The sequence below is a fragment of the Acinonyx jubatus genome, chromosome A2 (assembly GCF_027475565.1).
Source record: "Acinonyx jubatus isolate Ajub_Pintada_27869175 chromosome A2, VMU_Ajub_asm_v1.0, whole genome shotgun sequence".
In the NCBI taxonomy this organism is placed as follows: Eukaryota; Metazoa; Chordata; class Mammalia; order Carnivora; family Felidae; genus Acinonyx; species Acinonyx jubatus.
Genome location: NC_069383.1, coordinates 72,514,549 through 72,537,297, shown reverse-complemented (window position 1 = coordinate 72,537,297; position 22,749 = coordinate 72,514,549). Strand labels below are relative to the sequence as shown.

The 22,749-nt window shown below is 39.1% G+C and overlaps 1 protein-coding gene across 3 annotated transcripts in view; it reads right to left on the bottom strand.

Moving 5' to 3' along the window:
- The window catches only part of LOC106969977 (lanosterol 14-alpha demethylase), a 43,925-nt gene that overhangs the window by 2,988 nt on the left and 18,188 nt on the right, over positions 1 to 22,749 (bottom strand). Inside the window, exons 3-11 of one of the 3 annotated variants that reach the window (XM_053218470.1) lie at positions 18,366 to 18,541; positions 15,591 to 15,684; positions 11,935 to 12,111; positions 10,577 to 10,703; positions 8,917 to 9,091; positions 7,042 to 7,161; positions 6,203 to 6,398; positions 4,498 to 4,593; positions 3,753 to 3,921 (exon numbers count right to left, since the gene is read on the bottom strand). In XM_053218470.1, coding sequence (XP_053074445.1) covers positions 3,753 to 3,921; positions 4,498 to 4,593; positions 6,203 to 6,398; positions 7,042 to 7,161; positions 8,917 to 9,091; positions 10,577 to 10,703; positions 11,935 to 12,087 — 1,036 coding nt within the window. In that variant the 5' untranslated portion in view covers positions 12,088 to 12,111; positions 15,591 to 15,684; positions 18,366 to 18,541. The other 2 variants (XM_027071872.2, XM_027071870.2) reach the window with 2 other exon arrangements.

The following is a 22,749-nucleotide window of genomic DNA, read 5'->3' as shown; positions in this document are numbered from 1 at the left end:
ATTGGTGTGGGAAAACCACCACACATTTGGTGACCAGAAATGTCAATAAAGTGTTCTGAGAGTTGGAGTAGAAATTGGATTTTCCCTTTCACAGCAATTTGGTCCCGGATAGGGCTCCACCGACAGATCAGTGGAATACAGCAAAGAGCCAAGACGTACTTTTAGGGTTATTTCATTATCAACAAAGGCACTAAATAAAGCAAGTCAATGAAGAAAAGAAAGTATTTTCAACATAGTGCTGGAATAACTAGATATCTAACATTAAAAAAAACAAAAACCAAACCTCAATTCCTGTCTCACACTATACTCAAAAACTAATTCCAGATGGATCATAGACGTAAACATAAATACTAAAACCATCAATTTTTTAATTACTATTTTTGGTTTGGGGTAACCCCGATGTGACTTGAATAGAACCATCAAATTTTAATAGGGAAGAACAGGAGAATGTCTTCATGACTGGGGGCCAGGCAAAGGTTTTTAGACAGGACCAGAAAGCAGTAACAATCTTAAAAATCGATAAACTAGATTTAATTGAGGTTATTCATGTGTGAAAACTCAACATTAATAATTATTTCACTGTGAAACTTACCAAAATTAAATTTTTGAACTGTAAATTATATACTCACTGAAAAATTCAGGGAGATGTACACTGATGTGTACAGTTTACTTTGAAATACACCTAAAAAGTAAATGGATAGATGGGCAGATATGTGATAAGTAAAATATGAATGGCAGAATCTAGATAATGGGTATACAAATGTTCACTAAAAAATTCTTCTGACTTTGAAATTTCTTACTAAAATGGTGGGGAAATTTTAATAATAGAAAATATAATTTGTGTATTTTTAAAAGTTTATATATAAAAGCCAGAGAGACAAACTTCATAAAAGATGGTATCAGAAATATTTAAGCCAGAAAGAATAATGCCTTGCAATCTCTCCTGCCCATCAAAACCTCATAAAGTAGTAAACTCAACAACAAAGATGGCTTTTCAGGGAGCAGAAAAAGATAAAGCTAAATTACTGGAATTTAAGAAAAGCCTTGCTAAGCCTTAGTTTCCATTTCTGAAAAGTGAATAAAATAGTCCCTTCCTCAGTGTGATTGTGAAGATTAAACAGAGAAAAAAGCTAACATAAAATGCTTATCATTAGCACAGCACTAGTGTGGTCCATAAATGCACTTACTTCTAGGAGCCACATTTAAGAAGGGTGTTTACAAACCATTCCATATTCAAATACAACAACTAAGGAGAGGCTTGGCTTACAGGGAGACTGGTTAAGGGATTATTTTTACTTATTTATTTTTGAGAGAGAAAGAGGAGGGGAGGGGCAGACAGAGGGAAAGAATCTAAAGCAGGCTCCACATCCTGCATGGAGCCTGATTGGGAGCTCTATCCCATGACTGTGAAATCATGACCTGAGCTGAAGTTGGATGCTTAACCACCGAGGTGCCCCTGCTTTAGAGAGAGAAGGAATCCCAAGCAGGCTCTGCGCTGTCAGCTTGGATCCTGATACAGCGCTCTGCCTCACAACTGTGAGATCATGACTTGCGCCAAAATCAAGGGTCAGACACTTAACCCACTGAGCCACCCAGGCACCACCAAAAGATTATTTTTAATAGTTGCAAACTAGAAGTGTCCGATGAATTAACAGAAAAATGGGTAATTTCACAAAACGTAATATGAAAATGAGTAAGCTACATGCTATACGCACCAACACAGAAAAAATTACAAAGTAAAGGAATGATTGAAGAAATTGGACATACTTAACACAATCATATGGGGTAGAACCGTGTCCCCCCCAAATTCACAGCCACTCAGAATTTCGAAAGTAACCTTATTTGGAAATCAGACTTTGCAGATATAATGAGTTAAGATGAAGTCAAACTTGGTTAGAGTAAGCCTGAAATCCAAGGCTGGTGTCTTTCAAAAGAAAGCAATGCAAAGACTCACAGACACCCGAAGGGCAGAAGGCCATGTGAAATCAGAGGCAGTGACTGGAGTGATGTAGCTACAAGCCAAGGAATGCCAAAGACTGTAAGAGCCAGTGAAAGCTAGGAACAAGCAAGGAAAGACACTCCCCTAGAGCCTTCAGAGAGAGCATGGCCTTGCCAAGGCCTTAATTTCAGACTTCCAGCTTCCAGAAATGGAGAATAAGTGTCCATTTTTTTTTTAAGTTTATTTTTTAGAGCATGAGCAGCGGAGGGGCAGACAGAATACCAAGCAGGCTCTGCACTGTCAGTGTGGAGCCTGATGTGGGGCTGGAACTCATGAACCTTGAGAGCATGATCTGAGTCGAAACCAGGAGTCAGACACTTAACTGATTGAGCCACCCAGGTGCCTCTAAATGTCTTTTAAAGTCATCCAGTTTGTGGGAGGTATAGTAGCCCTAGGAAACTAACACAATGATGAAAGATTTGAAGGAACATTAGATCTACATTCAGATAGCTCAGAGATACATAATACAGCTTCAGAGAACACAATTAGGACTGTAAATGGGATGTTGAAACAGATGACAGTTTTTTTTTTTTAAAGTAAGCTCCACACCCAATGTGGGGTTTGAACTCCCAACCCTGAGACCGAGTCGCATGCTTTACTGACTGAGGCAGCCAGGTGCCCCCAGATTATAGCTCTAATACAAATTTTTAAAAATGGGAGCTATCTGGGGCACCTGGGTGGCTCAGTCAGTTGAGCGTCACGATCTCACGGACCGTGAGTTCAAGCCCCGCATCGGGCTCTGGGCTGATGGCTCAGAGCCTGGAGCCTGCTTCCGGTTCTGTGTCTCCCTCTCTGCCCCTCCCCCGTTCATGCTCTGTCTCTCTCTGTCTCAAAAATAAATAAACGTTAAAAAAAAAAATTAAAAATGGGAGCTGTCTAAAAAACTAAGTGAGCTACCATAGAAGGTAACTGAGCCACCTGTTACCTAAATAAGTTCAAGTGGAAGCCAGGTAATTGAATAATCTATGACTTTTTCATATGAGATTTTGTATACCATATTATTAAATATGTTTATAAGATAATAAGATCTGAAGTTCCTAAAGGACTTTATACTTTCCTTTACATATGGAAAAAGTGTGACCAATGACAAAAAGGTCACACCACTTAAAATCTCTGGAAAGACTGAACAAGAAGTCCTAGAATACAGTTTAATCTACACAGTACCAGTGAAATGGGAAACTACTGCAGGAACAAGAGTCTGCCTGGATAATATAAGGGTATTAACTGAAAACGTACGTTTGCAAACCTATGCACAACCTGCCCAAATTTAAAGACCATTTTATCTTAAGGATACAGGCAGAGAACCAAAAAGTTAACTAACAATCCAGAAAATTTTCAATTTAAAAAAGACTGCTTTTACTCTTTTCTGAAACAAACACTAGTAAGCTGTAATATTTAATCTGAAATAACTGCCTGAATGGTGTGCTAATTCCAGTGGCTCTTTAAAACAACTCATAAAGAGCTTTAAATACTGTTTTAAGGGAAAAGAGAGTGAACTATCAAAATTAACCCTGATAAAACTAAATTGGTTAAAAGGTAAAAGAGCATTGTGTAAAAATTCATAAAACTATTTCCTTTAGTACAAATAAAGTACTTTTTCTAACTTGGCAAAGATTATACTCATACAAATGTTTACAGGAATGTCCGTATGAGGAAAGGAAAAGGTATTTGTAAATAAAATTCACATGGGTTATTTTGACAAACATCAACACATTCTCAGAACAAAAATTCCAAATGTAAAATGGTATCTCACCAGCTCCAAATGGCACATAGGCAAACTTCTCTCCTGATGCTGGATTGTCCTGTAAGTAGCGATCAGGATTAAAGTCCAGGCGTTCTACCCATGAGTCTTTAAGTCTTTGATTGACAGTAGGAGAAACACACACCTGATGTCCTGGAGGAATGGTATACCCTGCCACAGTCTACAAATGAAAGCAACACATTTCCTTAGAAAATATAACAATATTTTACCAAATAACCAGACCACTGTGTAATAAAGCATTAACCCACATGAGCTATACTTATATTTAAAAACTAGCTAGATGACAGGCCAGCTGAAAATTATTTTAACTCAAGATGACTTCCAAGTGACCCAAAATGGGCTGGAAATTAAAAAAAGCTATAAACGCCTCAGAGGTAGCAGAGGGATTTCAAGGAGCCTTCATAATCCAATTCATATTCTTCCATACTGTCAGAATTTTAACATGTTTTTTTTTAAACCAAGAAAAAATATATTACCATTTTAAAAACCCTAATTGTTAAGTAAAAATGCAGGGAACAGATTAGAATGTATATATTCTGCAATTATTTATATAAAAATATCTGTATAAATTGAATATATAATTATATATCAAGAGTTAGAATACATAAAATTGAAATTACACAGAAATGATTATTCTTTCTTAATTAGAAAAATTCTCTTTGCTATTATAATATTTCTTCTTTTTGATAAATACAAACTGGACACACGAAAGGGGAAATCTAACCAAGAGACTTACCTGAGGGGTTTTGGCCATTCTCATCATAGTCATTATAGGAGGTCGAAGTCTTAATGTTTCTTTTATACAGCGATCAAGTACATTTAGATCCTTGAGCTAAAAAAGGAAATCATTTCCTGAGTTTTACAAATTTTAACTTACTTCAATAGTATGCAATCTTATTTAAACTTCTGTGTTATTATAAGATAGTTTAACTTCTGGTAGAAGTACAGAAGTAACTAGTTCAGTAGCTGAGATTATCTTGTTCTATCATTAACCACAGTCAACAAGAGAAAGGAGGCAAGACACCCACAGGAGAGGTAATCACCCTGAAGAATGGCATAGTAAGGACCTGCAAAAATTTACTTATCTAAAAAAGTGAAAACACTAGCAAAAATCATCAATGTCAGCTTTTTCAAAACCTGTGATTAAATGTTTAGAGCGGCATTATTCATAATAGCCAAAAGATGGAAACAACCTAAATGTCCATCAACTGATGAATAGATAAACGTGGGATATCCATACAATGGAATATAACTTGGCAATAAAAAAGGCCAAAGTACTGATACATGCTACAACATGGATGAAACTTGGAAACATGCCAAGCAAAAGAAGCCAGTCCCATTTGTAGGAAATGTCCAGAATAAGGCAAATCCATATAGACAAAAAGATTACTGGTTGCCAGAGGCAGGAGAAATGGAGCATGACTGCTAATGGGTACCAGCTTTCTTTTGGAAGTGATTTAAGTGTTCTAAAATTGTGATACCATCACAATTCTGACTATACCAAAAAAACACTACATTGTACACTCTAAATGGATTCTATGGTATGTAAGTTATGAATCAATTAAGCTATTGTTTTGAAAGTTATTGGGCGCCTGGGTGGCTCAGTCGGTTAAGCGGCCGACCTCGGCTCAGGTCATGATCTCGCGGTCCATGAGTTCGAGCCCCACGTCGGGCTCTGTGCTGACTGCTCAGAGCCTACAGCCTGTTTCAGATTCTGTGTCTCCCTCTCTCTGACCCTCCCCCGTTCATGCTCTGTCTCTCTCTGTCTCAAAAAAATAAATAAACGTTAAAAAAAAAAATTTTTTTTTAAAGTTATTAAATCAGGAATGAAAAAGGAGACATCACTGCTGACCTTACAGAAATAAAAAGGATTGTAAGAGAATACTATAACAATTTTAAGCCAACAAATTAGGTAACCTAGATGAAATGGACAAATTCCTAGAAAGACATAAACCAAAGACTCAGGATGAAACAGAACACATGATCTATAACAAATCATCAAACAACTTCCCACAAAGACAAGCAGACTGAGATGGCTTCACTGGTGAATTCTAACCAGACACATAAGAAAGAATTAATACCAATCCTTCATAAACTCTTCCAAAAAAATAAAAGAGGGAACACTTACAAACTTATTCTATTAGACCAGCATTACTCTGATATCAAAACCTGTCAAAGACGTCATGATAAAACTACACACCCAAAAATAAAACTACACATCAATATCCCTTATGAAAAGATGCTAAATTACTCAACAAAATACTAGCAAACTGGATCCAACATTAAGACATTTCAGGGAGGGCTATGGTGAGTTTTCTAAAAATAAAGAAGCTAATTTAATTTACAATAAATAGAAGATCTCAAATTGTCCCCTCTAAAAATTAGCCACTCATTAGATACTCAAAGTCATAAGGCAGCAATGAAATTAAAAATCCACACACCTGATCGTAAGTTAAAGGAGGCAGATCTTCTCCGCAGACTGTCTTCTGTTCTAAATAGCATTTTTCTTGAAGTGTTTTGTCTCTGGCCAAAAAGAAGCCCATCCAGGCACTCGTAGTTGAAGATGTATGCTGCCCTGCCAAGAGCAGTCCAATAAGCATGCCTGCCACTTCATCATCTGTCAGAGGACGCCCATCCCTACAGAGTGAATCACAAACACAAATTTACCATTGTGGCAGACCCATTTCAGGCCTCAACATTTTTTTTTTTTTATGTTTATGTATTTATTCTGAGAGAGAGAGAGAGAGAGAGAGCAAGCGGGGAAGAGAGGCAGAGAGGAGAGGGAGAGAGAATCTTAAGCAGGAGCAAGCTCCATGCCCAGCGCAGAGCCCAAAAGGGGGCTCTATCCCATGACTGTGAGATCATGACCTGAGGAAAATCAAGAGTCAGAAGCTTAACCGAGTGAGACACCCAGGTGCCCCTTGTCAACATTTAAATAAAGGGTCATGGTGAATACATTTTTCAGGTATAATAGTCTCTTGCATTTGCCCATCACAAGTGAGAATTTTTCCCCCTTTAGGGAAAAGAGACAGACCAAAGACAAATAGGATTTTGATTACAAAATACTTCCCTGCAGTTTATCAGCAAACTTTTTCCCATGCACAGTCACTTGGGACTTCACTAAGGCATAGGTTCCCAGTATTTTATGTCTCATCCATTGAAAAAGTCCAAGGGTCACAGCTACTAATTCTGTCAGCATCATTACTTTTTAATTGTAATTAACTATGTTGTAATGTGTAATTTCCTGCATTAACCTGACACATGCTAAAAGAACTCTTACTTGTAAGTAGAATCTAGTAAAGTTTGGAGAATGTCATCAAGTTTTTCTTCTGACTGTCTGCGTTTCTGGATTGCTTTATAGAAAATATTCTTGATCTCTCGATGAGCTCTGTCCCTGCGTCTGCAATTCAAAGATGAAAATGACTAAAAAGTTACTTTCTGGCATCAGTTCATTTTGAAAATAACCTTATTTAACTAACTTGAATAACTCTATAATAATTGACAAAAAATCAGAACCAAGAGGGAAAAAAAAAAAAAAAACCATAAAATTCTTATACTGTTAGAAATGTCCAGGGTCCTTAAAGGCAAGAAAGGTGTCTTTACATATGTGACCCTATTAACATACCACCACCTGTGTTCTAATGAAGGTCTAACATAAGACTTGTTATTATTCCTGTAGAATCCATTTCTAGTTTAACAGCAGAATAATCCTTTAAATTAATGAAATTAATTAAAATTCCAATTTTGACCAAATTAATTCTTGAAGAAGATAGTCATTCTGGTTTTTCTGTAGGATTCAGGATTTGAATAAACTTAAGATTTATTTAGGATTATATAAAATCTAGGATTTAGAACATGACTATAGCATATAGGATTTGATTCTTTTTATTTTCTGAGACCACATGTTTTGTAAGGGGCAAAAACACTAGTAGAGTCACAAACTTCAGCTCCCCAAATCTTACCTTTAAAGTAGGGTACTCATTGGATAACAAGTACTCTAAGTGTTTTACATGAATTACCCACTTTGACCTCCTGTGAGGTAGATGCTATTATCCTCAATTCACAGGTAACTGCATGAGATCACTAGAGCCAGAAAGCAATGCAGCTGAAATTTAAAACCAGGCAATCTGACTACCTAGCCCCTTTGTAACCAAGCCTTCTAATAAAAATTGCTGCCCTGCTTTGTTTGTAAGACTGTCACTGAGGATCAACTGAGATAATGTGGGCAGAAGAAGTTTACCAAAATGAACACAGCAGTGCCAGGAAAAACATAAGGCCTGTTTAAGAAAAGCAATGGAATAATTTAGTTAAATCAGTTGGTTCAGGTAAGACCGAGAAAGACGGGGCTGAAGTGTGAAAGGTCTATTGTACCAAGCTCAGGAATTTCTGACTTCATCCAGGAGACAGAAGAGGTAAAAACAGACTTGATGCACATTTCTGGAGAATCCATTATAGGCTATACATGAAAGAATTCTAAAAACTACAAAGCTCCTTATAAAGTATTACGAGTTCTAAAGAATTCCAGAGAAACCCTCCTGGTTTTCCTTTTTTCTTCCCCTCTTTATCCTGTAACTATGTAGAAGTAGCAGAAGGAAAAGGGAGTACCAACTTAACTCCTCTCCATCTCTCACCTGAACAGCAGTGAATCAACAGGTACAGAGAGCCCACTGATACACAAGCTGTATGTCAAGTCCTATAAGCAGTATTTCTTTGTATCAGATGGTCCCTGCCCGTAAGGAAATCACAGTATAGTTGTAAGAAGACAGAGAAAATTAAAGAAAGCCACTAATACTTCAAAAGAAAGATATTTCACAATATACTATAAAAAGTCAAATATTTTCAAATAAGTGCATAGAGGGGTGTATCACCTTCAGATAGAGTTGAGAGACTTTCCTGACTACAAGGAATATGTGCGATAAGTAGGTTTTAAAATATTAGAACAGCTGGACAACAAATCACTGCTTTAATAAACTGAAACTTATCTTCAGTGAGCTCACTACAGAAAACCTGTCTTGAATTCTTATAGAAGAATGGGGGCTCATAATCTCCCCTAATTTGTCTCTTTTGTTTATTTTTTATCTTTGTTAACATAAAGTATACCGACACTACAGCAGTTCTACAGTGAAATAAGCAAGCATAGTTTTTTTATCCATACCTGAAACTCGGCAAAGGGAGCCAACCTGGTAGCAGCCAGGCTGCATGGCTGAAACCTCCATCCAAATCTGCATACAGTTGTGCCACTTTCTCATTGAGTTGACTTCTGATTTCCTTTCCATGCAAACAATGGCTAGCTGTTAAAATTATGAGCTCAGAAAGAGCTTCAAACAAATCTAGAGGAAAAAAGATCATTCCCGTTCTATTACCAAATATTCTTTTGAAATATTCTGTTTTCTTAGAGATAAGAAAGTATTAAAAAGGAAAATTAAGAACAAAAACCAAAGATCCTTCCTGTTCATATCATCAAAAAAAGCCTACAGACAGACATGTGGACACAACAAAGAGAGGCAAGAAACTCATGATGGGAAGCACTCCCAAGTGGCCAAAACAGGGGCCACAAAGACATCTTTAAACCTCACTCATGACTCTTCAACTCGAAAAGATAAATTGAAGACAAAAACGAATATAGTTGCAGGAGTTCCAGGTCGCAGTGTAACAAAAGCAGCAAAAGGTTATTTAGTGCATTGGAGATGCTTCCCAAAGAACAGCAGTCCAAGGACCGAAGAATGGGTTATTTCCCAGGTCAAAAGCAGGAAAATCAGGACAATTTGAAGTCTTGACCGTATATGAAAGAAAACTGTAACTAATCACCAATTGGTATATCCCAAATTTTAGACCAATGTAGGCAAGCACGTTTGGATGACATTTAAACGTCCTAAAAATTACCCAGTTGCGCCTTGCTCTTTAATTCCACATGTACCAAATGAACTTCCAGTTATCACCTGGCTTTCCAAAGAGATTTGCCAATGAAGTTAGGCAAATTCTGGTGTTCTCAGTGCTACAACTTTGTCTCACTTGTATTCATTAAGTTGGCATTCTAGTTTATACATCAGCTTGTTATATGGTTAGAAACAGATCACATCAACTTTAGGTGTATTAAAAATAAAATCAAGTTTCTGGACCTTTTATAGAAACTGAAGACCATGCCCAGAAAAAACATGGGGACCTAAGAAGAGGTCTTGATGCTCTGTAGGCAGATGTTGCTTCCTGCTTTGGGCATGGCAATTTTCTCTGAAAGCAACACTTATTGTCCCATTTACAGAATGGATTCATACAAATATCCAAAGAATGTCAAATTATACTCAGTATACTTGTACATAACGCAAGAGAGCATATAATACATTTGGTGGTAAAATAAACCTATGTATTTAAATTTACTTTTTTCATGAATTAAATCATTCTCATACAATATTAAATAAATAAGGTATTATATACAAAACTAAATCGCTTAGATTTTTACTTGCCCACTGGGGTGAAGAAAAAAGTTATTTTATTGTCTTAAAATGACCTTGCAAAAAGTTGTACATTCAGTTTATTTTAATCTTTAAAAAACAATTTTTATATTATTTGTACAAATGAGCTGAATAACCTGCATGTTAGTTAACCCATTTTAAAAGTTTTGCTAAATGAGTGGTAAAATCACTTCCTCTTGGGTCTTTTTAACTCTATGGTTATCAAAACATGTTCTTGCCATTAAATCTAAGGAGGTTTCACAAATGCTGTAGTTTGTTTTTTTATACATACCATATATTCTTATGTTTCTAGTCATAAAAAAGTAGAAATATTAGGATAAATGCAAAACCAAAACATTTGCTTACTTTTTTCTCCACTTTCTCCCCAACTTTGAAAGTATTCCTTTGTTTCTTTTTCAATTATAGAAACGTGCTGTCTAAAGTGGGCTATGTTAAGGCCACTTTTTAACATTTTCTTCTGCTCCAAAAACACCTTAAAAATATTAACGGTATAATACCAAGCATTAAAACACAATTTTGTTTTGTCACAGGATTCATTTAGGCTATTATAAGAACTCTGTAACACCCAAAGAAAACAATATTCTGAAAAAAGATTAAAAAACAATAAAAGGATTTTTTTTAAACTACATCAGACATGGGAAACTTAGCGCGTTTACATGGATCTGAAGTAATGTGTGGAGAAACACCTGGTGCATGGGCCCTAGACTAACAATAAATTAGGAACCCCACCTCCGCCTTCCTTCCTACATACACATTTTGCCACTCCTCACTCCAGGGCTTACCTTTCCTATCCTGTTATCTTCTGGTATTCCAAACCAACCCAGACACCAACAGCATCTCCCAAAGGTTCATTACACTTGGATATCATTTTTATCCTACTTCACATATTCTCCCATTCTATTCCCAAACAAGTATCGTTCCTTTCACTACCTTCCAGAAGTTTAATTATGATTCAATATAGTCTGACTAAAATAAACTCACCCTAAGACAACCAATGGTTTTAAACCATTGGGACATTTCTATTTTAAGAATCTGATCAGCAGTATAAAAAAAATAGATATATTTGACCACAGGGGTTTTCCAGGGCTCTTGCTTTTGGCCTTGAGGAGCCATTCATTCCCCCACAGCTCCCCCCACCCACCCCCATCCCCAGAAATAACACTTGATGTTGACTCCTAACTGCTGCACTGGGATACTAGGTAGCGTGTGGTAGGATCTCAGCCAGAGCCCACACCAAGCAATTGAGCCAATGATCTCATTTGTGTTTTTTGTATCAACTTGCAACACTTTAATACTGGACTTTAGGAGGAGGAAAAAAACCAAACTTCTAAAGCCAACAATCTCTAGCTCAAAACAAGCTCTTATGCTAGAATTTCAGAGGAGTGGGATGGCAGGAGGACCTTCTGATTAAAAAATGGGATTTTCTTGTCACCCAATGGACTCAAATTCCAATGCACTTATCATTGGTTGTATTTCTCTGTGCAGGAAACCATTTAAAATTGCTTAGCCCGTGCCTGCAACTACAAAACAAATACCCATTCTTTGTCAGTTACCGAGGGGTTTTTGTCTTTTGAATGTCTCATGCTTCAGATTTTTGAACCAAGGAATGAATTGTCTCCACATTTTCCATGTACAATATTACACTACTACCTATAACATTATATTATAGATAGGTCTTTCTTGGCGAGAAGAGCATCACCTACTGGATTAGGGACATCATATGCAACTCCCTTCCCAAACACAGGTGTTGTCAGGCGACTGTAGACATCTTCTGCATTCAGGTCTTCATTTTTACTATTAAAAAGCAGTGCAGCAGCATCACTCCCCAGAAGGTAAGTAAATGTCTTGCCCACCATGGTAAAGCTAAATACAGGTCCATACTAAAGAAAGAAAAGCAGCCTTAATGATGATGCCAAAAAATATGGAGCACTAAAGAAATACTAACCTCTTTACTTTTGAAAATTAAAACGTGCATAAGCCTTAATGCAGTTATTCACCCAGTCTTTGTGCAGATTTATAATTTTATTCATCCAGTTCCAAATGAAATATGAATAAACTTTTCATTTTTTTCAGTTTATACTGAAAACATTTACTATCCTTTACACAAACATAATTTTAATAATTATTCTTTATTGGACAAATGGGTGATGTGTCAGTTTTTTCACTTCTTATGGATATTTCTGCAATGAGTATCTCTGAGAATATAGATTTTTTTCCCATTGGTTAAAGAAAAGTTTATAGGAGTCACCAAAGGTTATGACCTTTACATTATTATACAAGTTATATAGTATTTGCTGTGTAAAGACATCGGAAGTTTATTTAGTTATCCGTTTTTACTACTATCTCACCAACACTAAATCATTTCATTTTTAATTCTTTGTTAATCTGGTTGAGTGTTAAATGCTTTCCCATGCAGTTTTCTGATTATTTTGAAGACAAGGCTCTGAGGATATAATTGTGAACAAAAATACTGTTCCAGACTCATGACGCTTAATCTACTGAAAAAGATACCACTTAAAATCAAATAATCACATCAACAAATGTAAAACTGCAAATGTGACAAGTACTACTGGAAGGTAAGTATCTCTGTGATAAAAGAACTAATACAAGGGAGACCAAAGAGAGGAAAGACCACCTGAGCTGAGGCTCCAAGGATGAGGAGGAATTAGCATGGTGGCCAGACATGCACAAAGGTCCTGAAGGAAAGAGTGGAGGAAAGGACAGAGGAGCATAGTCTGCAGAGCCTACACCAGAGTCTCAGAAGCCATATTTAGTTTTTTCCTTACAGGCAATGAAAAGCCATAGAAGATGTTAAACTGCATACGAGAGACACACTGATGTATGCATATTTTAAAAAGAAAGGTCCCTCTGGCTGTTATAGGAAGAAGAGGGAGGGACAAGAACAGAAAGAATACCAGAGGACGAGTTAGAGCCTATTACAGGAAACTGATGATGAAAACTTGCGACATGGTTAATGGTGGGACAATGCCCATAGAAGCAAATGTATACTGAGTTATTCTGGAGAATCTGCAGATGGAAATGGATTAAGAGAGGGAGAGGGAAGTATCAAGAATGAATCATAGGCTTCAGTTCACTGTAAAACAGAACAATGGTGAGAAGAAAGAACAGGACAACCAGGATTGGAGAGAGAAAAACCAAGGGTGAGACTTTAGAAATATTGGATTTCTGATGCCTTTGAGACATCTCAGAAAAGAATCACGTGAGAGGTGAACATCCAGGTCTGGAGCTTATTAATTTGGGTGTCATCCACATATGGCTGGTAACTGAAGCTGCAGGTAGAGAGGAGATCACCTAGGAAAGAATAAAGGCCAAGGACCAAACCAACATGAACCCCAACAGTAAATGGCCAGGCATGAGCCCACAAATGAGTTAGAGAAGACACAGAGAAGCAGGGGGAAAAAATGAGAGAAGCCACATTTAAGGAGGAGGGAGTAGTTGTGGTTACCAGTGACAAATACAGCTGAGAGGTCAAGTTCATTGAATTAGGAAATGGAGCTCATTAATCAAGGGTGGTATGAAGAGTAAGTAAACAGGAGATGTGGAAACAAAGTAAGTACAGAAAACTTGCTAAAGGGGGAAGGACATGAGAGGAGACTGAGTGGTCAACAGAAGCTCTGGTCCTTTTGACCTTTGAAAAATTTTTCAGAGAACATGGGAAAGATCCAGTTGAAGAAGTCACTATAGAAAGAAGAAAAACAGCATAATGTTCCTGAGACAAAAGATGGATTGAGACTTTAACTTCCAATAGGAAACAAAATAAAAACCAAGGTGACAGCACCTAGTAGGCTAGAGCCCAAGATTCTAGAGCCAGACTACCAGGGTTCACATCCAGGGTCCTCCACGTATTAGCTGTTGTGACCTTGCTCCTACAGACAGAGAATTTAACTTCTCTGTACTTCAGTTTCCCTCATCCATAAAATGGAAATAATGACAGTTCCTACTATTATCAAGATTATATATACATATATATACAGATTATATCCATGATGTGTATGTCAGATATAAATATATTGTAGAAGAGTATGTTGGCCGTAGTAAACATTACATGTGTTGTATTACTATTATTATTATTAAAAGCATACAGAGTTGGAAATCAGACCATATATAAACCCTGGCTTCACCACTAACCAGCAGGGAGCCCCAAGAGCAAATTATATAACCTGTTTCTCAGTGTTATCATGTATAAAATGTATATACCTGAAAGGAATTTGTGGAGCTTCAGTGAAATAATCTATCTAAAGCACTCAGTATTGGCACAAAGTAAGTGTTTTATAATTAGTGTAACAGAAAGAAAAGAGAATGTATGTTTCAAAGTGGGAACATGAGAGAGTTCTCTTTGGATGGTTATACATCTCTCTTTAAAGAGGAGACGAAATCATCTGCTTTGATAGGAAGATTCAGAAGTTTAGAAAATGAAAGTCTGAACTGTCAGTGTGGCAAACACAAAGTATGCCAACCATACTTTGGCATGATACGACTGTTGAGCAGTGTTCAAAGCTCATTCAAGGTAGGGAATCGTGAAGCTAGGAAGGAACTTCCTAACTGGTGCAAGAAGAAAATGACTAATAGCCTCCCTCCAAGGTTGGGGTTTTACCATGTAAGTAAAATGAAAAGGAAACGTATGGTATTGGCTAAAGTGTAACTGAAATGGTGGACCATGGTGCGGGACTGGAAAAAGAAGAGAAGTAAAGAGGCTAATAATAGATCAGGAGAAAGTAAATGGGACAATGGACTAGAAGATCTAATGAGGTCAAAGACTGGTTACAATGGAAGGAGCTGTACAGGCAAGCTGGGAAAAGAAGTTATGGTCTCAGAATAAAGTGTCTAAATTTATACTGTGGAAATGAAACCATTAAGAGTGACAACCATTCAAAGTGGGCCTGTGGAATAAATGGTTGAATCAGCACGGGAAAGCTTGTTAGAAGGGCAAAGATCTGAGTGGCCGTGGCATCACCTAAGTAGACAAAACTGAAGTCACAGAAGAGATTTAAGGCAGGTTAGAAAATCCCACAGATGACTGGTTAAGAAAAATAAGGGTCAATCAGTATCAATTTTAACTATGATCAGTAAGTACAAAATTTAGGCTAGTGGTTTTTAGGCCATAGCTGCCAGAACTACAGGTTCCCTCAGGTGATGTTTCAGAGATCACCCAGGACATGGAAGAGATTAAGAGGATCTCCAAGACCCTTCCAGCTCTTAAACAGGAGCAGCTCTAATTTAATCTGTTTCCTATACTGGGGAGAAGCACAAGATCACAAATTTTTTTTAATGTTCTGCCATCTAAAAGAAAGTTTGAAAAGCACTAATTTCTTTTCCTGTAATTATTTGGAAGACTTACCTTCTCATATGCATTTTCTAGGAATTCAATTGGACTTTTCCCAAATGCTATGGCATGTCCAAGGAATGGAATTGGAGAGAAAATGTATGGTGGACTTTTCTGCAAGAGAAAACAAAATGTGGACTCACATTTCATTCTAAAGGAGAAATCCAGTTTAGGTTCATGACCAAACAAATGAAATAAAAAATAAAGCATCAATAACTTAAGAACAGCTAAACTGCAAATATCTTAGGAGTGGCCATAGTAAACAGAAACTCAGAACGTGATGTAAGATAAATAACTAGACAAACACAAAGGTATTGCAACTGCACATGCTGAACACTGTCCAGAATATTTATTTGTGGCTCTAGGCAACTTTCTTAACCAACAGCAGTGGGGAAAAAAAAAAAAAAACAGGAAAATCAAACAACAGCATCTTCACCACTACCACTCACAATTTTAGTCCCAGATTCTTTCTATACCTAAAGAAGGTATAGAAAAAGACAAACAGTAACGTGTACAGAAAGTGAAATGTTTAAGAAGCTACATTTATCAGTAAACAAAACACATCTCATCCATTGATTTTAAAGAGAGGGTAGATCAGTCCTAGCAGGTGCTTTAGCACTCACTATAAAAGGCACTTTCATAAAACTTTTAGTTCGTACATTCCACTGTACAAAGGCAGTGGAATGTAAAACTGTAAAACTGTAAAAGGCAGTTTTAAAAGCTACTTGGTGTTGGTTGGTTAAGGATGCATTCATCAAATATATTCGGTAAGTATGAAGCTAATGGTCAATAAAGGCACTAAATTAAAGAAACTGATACTTCATTGGCACAAGAAGTGACAATCCAGTCACTCTTACCCTACCAAACACTCCCCCCTTCAGACTGATATTAAGTCGCCATAAGGGGCAATATCACAGGCCGCAGGACATTGAACCCCACAAGGGCGCAGTCATCAAGACGACCGCCACAGGGACCGAAGCTGCCAGGGGCATCCCATCCCCAGTAGGGACTCCGCCAAAGTCTGTAACACCACTATGATCCTGGAGGTCCTGGCCAGCCGGACCCCCAGCACCAAGGCTAGCAAGGTCAAGGCAGTCTCGACCATCAGCAGCAGAGTTGCGGCCACCTCCCAGCCCCCAGTGCGCCCGCTTCCACCGCCCAGCCAAGCATGGCCGTGGTCACCACTCCTGCTAGCCCTTTGGCCGCCTCTGTCGTCGCCTGGCTCGCCCTTCGGCCACAGCGGTCGCTGCGTTCCCCGCCCGGGTCCCCGGGGTGCACTTACCGCCCCGGGCGGCATGGGGGCCAGGTGGCCGACTGCAAGGCGGAACAGGTAGACTAGGCCAAGCGTGAAGGCGCAGGCGATTAGCAGCATGGATAGGAGGTTGCCGCCGGTCACCCTCTCCATCGCCTGCCCCAACACCGACCCGCCCGCCTGCAGGAATCCCAGCAGCAGCATCCTGGCCGCCACAGCATCCACTACAGTTCGCTGGAGACGCTGGAGGCCGAGGTCGCGGCCGCTCCTCCGAATCCACGGAGCGAGAGAAGCCGGCAGATGGGCGTCCGGACACGGCCCCGGCCCCCAGCTCTCCCACTAAACCGAGTCCCACCCCTACCCGTGGCTCCCACGCGCACCACCCTTGGCGTCACAGAACGAGGCGGGATCCGATGCTGGCCACGCCTCTCAAGTAAGTTTGCATACCACCGAGGTCTCCTTACGCCAGGAAAAAGGACCTGAAAAAGCAAGTTGCACTTATGGTATGGGTGGTACAGAGAAAGAAGAGAACTTGAGTTTAGGAGGCGATTACCTCTGGGAACCTCAGACAACCTGAGCCTGCGTGCCGTGGGTGCGGGGCGCCACGATTCGGTGCGGGGAGGGGGCGGGCGGAGGGATCTCAGAGCGAGGTTTGCGAGTAGACGGCGGAGACGGCAGGGCGCTCGATGATTGCACCGAGCGCTCGTGAGGTGATCTCAGCATACATCACGTCAGCTGGGCGGGTGGCCTGGGCACCGCCCCTCGCCGGGGCTCGCGGGTCTGCTGCACCTGATCCTGTTTAGGGCCGGGGTGCGGAGGCCTCTGAGAGACCGCCCACGGAGTCAGGAAAAGGGGAATTTTGAAAGACTGCTTCTGCACACCGAAGGGTGGGACGATGAGGTCAGTCCCACCCCACCCCAGTTAAAACCAGTCTGACAGGTATTAATATACGGCATAAAGGTAACAAATCTTGGTTGTTGTCTGGATTATCCAGAAACAGGTTTCCGAAATAAATCTGTGTTATAGGCCGTCGCGACCTGTCTGAGGCAACATTCCCCAAGAACTCCACTTTTGCCTATTGAACCGCCAGAGATTTAAAGCGGGAGTTCAGTCTTACAGCTACCGTCATACTGCTCCACCCACTCCTGTGGTTTCAAATAAGCATATATACAATGACTACCAAATTTAATTTTTTTATATTATTCTCACGAGCTCCTGACCGTATTTAGGTATTTATTCAGTCAACATTAAGAGCTAGGCACTGGGGATACAGCAGCGAATGAGAAAACTGCAGGGCTTTCAGGGAAGGAGCAGAAATATCTAATTGCCTGGTCAACACCTCTAGAGACCTCACGTTCATCTCATTGTCAATAAATCCAAAACTGAATTTATTATCTCCTCCCACCCGGCTGTCAACCTGCCCCTCCTGTAATGCATATGTAGGAAGGGCATCGCTATCTACCCCATTGCCCTCCTCCTTCATTCTTCATAGTTAATCGCTACATCCTATAATTCCACCACCTTGAAAGTTTCTCCACTCACCTTAGGTCTACCACTCCACTGACCTTAGGTCAGGCCTCATCATTGCTTGTCTGCATTGCAAAAGTACTCTACGAGGTCTCTGCTTCCATGCTGGTCTTTAATGAGTCATCCCCCAGTGTTGCCATTTCTTGTATCTCTAAAGCTATGTTGTAATCATCTCTATAGGTTTCCTCTGTTAAAAGATAAACGTGAGAATAGGGATCATGCCTTAATTGTTTTTATATTCTGAGTTTATCCTAATACCTACCATAGCAGTTCTCAAACTGTGGTCCATGGCCCTCTGGGTATCCCCAAGACATGTTCAGAGTATCTGCAAAGTCAAAGCTCCTTATAATAATACTGTTATTTGCATTTTAACTGCTGGAATTTGCACTGATAGTAAAATCAATACCAAATAAAGCTTCTCCGGCCTTAGCACAAATCAAAGCAGGGGCACCAGACTGAGTCATTCATTATTCCTCACTGCCATGCACTTGCAATTAAAAAAAAAATTATCTATTTCACTTAAGAATGTCCTTGATGAAATAGTGAACGTTAATTTTATTAAAGTTCAACCACTGAGGACATGTATTTAGCTACTTCTTTCATGGAATAACATTTTTGCTTGAAAGAATGACTGCCAAGTGCCATTCAGATTTGGGTATTTGACAGACATTTTCTTGAAAATTAAATCGGCCTGTTTGTGCTTTTAAAAAAATTCATTGGCAATATTTGTTGTCAATGATAAAATATTAAATGTTTCAAATAAAAAGTAAGAATTTTAGAAAACAATCTACTACTATCAACTTGACAACTTACTAATTCTTGAGACTTTTCTGCAGAGGAAAATTTAGTAACAAATGGATTTTGTATACGATGTGTCAACATTAGAATCTTTGCATAATTCATTAAACCAGTATTTTCAGATGCCCAGTGCATGATGTTACAAAATCATGCCTGGGTAAAACATTCATTCAAACTACAAGCCGAAACAATAGATTTTCATGTAATATAAAAAGTTCATTGATATACTTTCAGATTCTAGACTGCAACTTTTAAGATACCACAACTTATAAAAAAAATAATTATCTGGAAAAGTTATTAAAATATTCCTGCCTTTTCCAACTACACATCTGTGTGAAGCCAGGTTTTCTTAATATACTTGAACCCAAACATTGCACAACAGATTGAATACAGGAGCGCACATGAGAATTCAAGTATCTTCCATTAAGCCTGGCATTAAAGAGATTTGCAAAAATCTGAAATAGTACCATGTTTCTATTTTTTTATTTGAAAACATAACTGTGTTCATTAAAGTACACATGTTTATGTTAACATGGGTTGTTATTTTTAATAAATTAGTATTTTTATTTCTTCCCTTTAATTTGCATTACTGTCAATACATATAGATGTAACCCACATTTTTTTAAAAAGTTCTTTAGGGCTCTTAATAATGTATAAGATTGTGAAAGAGCTCTGAGACCAAAAATAATGAAAACTGCTAACCTAAAATTGAGTTGTGGGGCTTCTATTTTTTTTTTTTTAAGTTTATTTTTGAAAGAGAGACAGAGTGCCAGCAGGGGAGGGGCAGCGAGAGAGGGAGACACAGAATAGGAAGCAGGCTCCAGGCTCTGAGCTGTCAGCACTGACCGTAAGATCTCACTAACTATGAGATCATGACCTGAGCAAAAATTGGACACTTAACTGACTGAGCCACCCAGGCGCTCCCGGGTTGTCAATTTTTGTTCTCTCTGGAACCACATCCTATACCACCAGTATGATCTTCCTGTGAAATAGTTTTAAAGCAAGACCTTTTACTCATCAAAACTTCAAGGTAGTTCTCATTATTATATAACCATAGTTTTTGTTATTTTAATGTGAGTTTTCCAAAGTGATATTTCAGAAGTACATCATAAATTGAAAAGGGAGATTGTTGGGAGAGGGCCCAAGATGGCAGAACAGCATGGAAGTTTTTTGGGGGTCTCTCGTCCCTGAAATGTAGCCAAATCAACACTAAACCACATGCACACCTACAAAACTGATTTCAGGATCAACACAACAATCTCTACAATCTGAACCACAAAACTCAGCAGGTACGAGTGAAGAGGTGAACTGGGGGAGAGAGGAGCCACAGAGGTCAGGGAGCTGTTTTTTGCTTGCAGAGAGAGGCCGGAGATGGGGGGAGAGTACCAGAAAAGCACCTCTTGCAAAAAAAACAGCTGGAAAGAAAGTGGAAAAGTGGAAACATCTCCAGGGACTGAACAAAAAAAGGAGAAAGGAGAGGGTTTAAATTCCATTAAGATTCTATAAACAGGGGAGCACAGAGTCTGAAACTCAGCAGCTCCATACCTGGCGATGCTCTGGTGGGAAGGGCGAATCCTCAGGAGCAGAGAGCGAGGTCCAAAGAGTGAAGAGCCCAAGGGCCACAGGGGAAGAGGCGGTTCCCCTGCTGGGAGGACATTTGGTAGAGGCTGTGTGCTCTCCGCCCCTGGGGCAAAGACCCCAGTGGACCCAGGAGAACAGCCACATTCACTGGTGCTGAAACAAGCACTATAAGGGTGAAGCCAGGCTCCAGGTGTGTGTTGTGATTTTTCATAAACTCTGAAACGCTGCTGCTACAAGATCGCGCGAACTTTTTCTGGGGCAGACTGGCACCCAGCCACAGGCTCTGAGCATCGGCAGCAGTGCGGTCTCCGAATGTTCCTGGGTGCAGCCAGCACCTGGCCATTGCTCAGCGAGGCCCTCCCCCTGAGGGTCTGAGCAGGTCAAAGCTGCAGTCCCTCAGAAGTGAGGGATTGGGAAACACAGCCAAATTGTAGCAGGATTCTTGCACAGAGAGTTGCACAGAGAGTCGTAACAGAGGCTTTTCTTTCCAGGAAGCAATTTTATTCCTGCCAGCTTTGAATAACACTGGACCAGATGGACTTAACAGACATATTCAGAACATTTCATCCTAAAGCAGCAGAATACACGTTCTTCTCCAGTGCACATGGAACATTCTCCAGAACAGATCACATACTGGGACACAAATCAGCCCTCAACAAGTACAAAAAGATCAAGATCATACCGTGCATATTTTCAGACCACAATGCCATGAAACTCGAAATCAACCACCAGAAAAAATTTGGAAAGATAACAAATACTTGGAGACTAAAGAACATCCTACTAAAGAACGAATGGGCTAACCAAGAAGTGAAAGAGGAAATTAAAAAGTACATGGAAGCCAATGATAATGATAACACTGAAGCACAAAACCTCTGGGATGAGCAAAGGCGGTCATAAGAGGGAAGTATATAGCAATCCAGGCCTTCCTAAAGAGGGAAGAAAGGTCTCAGATACACAACCTAAGCTTACACCTCAAAGAGCTGGGAAAAGAACAGCAAAATAAAACCCAAAACCAGCAGAAGACAGGAAATAATAAAGATTAGGACAGAAATCCATGCTATCAAACCCCCAAAAAAACAGTAGAACAGATCAATGAAACCAGAAACTGGTTCTTTGACAGAATTAACAAAATTGATAAACCTCTAGCCAGTTTGATCAAAAAGAAAAAGAAAAGGACCCAAATAAATAAATTCAAGAATGAAAGAAGAGAAATCACATCCAACACTGCAGAAATACAAACAATAAAAAGAGAATATTATGAGCAACTATACACCAATAAAATGGACAATCTGGAAGAAATGGACAAATTCCTAGAAACATAAACTACCAAAACTGAAACAAGAAGAAATAGAAAATTTGAACACACTCATAACCAGTAAAAAAATCGAATTAGTAATCACAAATCTCCCAAAAAACAAGAGTCCAGGGCCAGATGGCTTTACAAGGGAATTCTATCAAACATTTAAAGAAGAGTTAACACCTATTCTCTTGAAGCTGTTCCCAAAAATAGAAATGGAAGGAAAACTTCCAAACTCTTTCTATGAAGCCAGCATTACCTTCATTCCAAAACCAGAGACCCCACTAAAAAGGAGAACTACAGACCAATTTCCCTGATGAACATTGATGCAAAAATCCTCAACAAGATACTATCCAACCAGATCCAACAATATATTAAAAGAATTATTCACCACGACCAAGTGGGATTTATTCCTGAGATGCAGGACTGGTTCAATATCCACAAAACAATCAATAAATACATTACATCAATAAAACAAAAGACAAGAACCACATGATCCTCTCAATAGATGCAGGAAAGCATTTGACAGAATACAGCATCCTATCTTGATAAAAGCCCTCAAGAAAGTAGGGCTAGAAGGATGATACCTCGAGATCATAAAAGCCATATATGAAGACCCACTGTTAATATCATCCTCAATGGGGAAAAACTGAGAGCTTTCCCACTAAGGACAGGAACAAGACCGGGATGTCCACTCTCACCACTGTTATTCAACATAG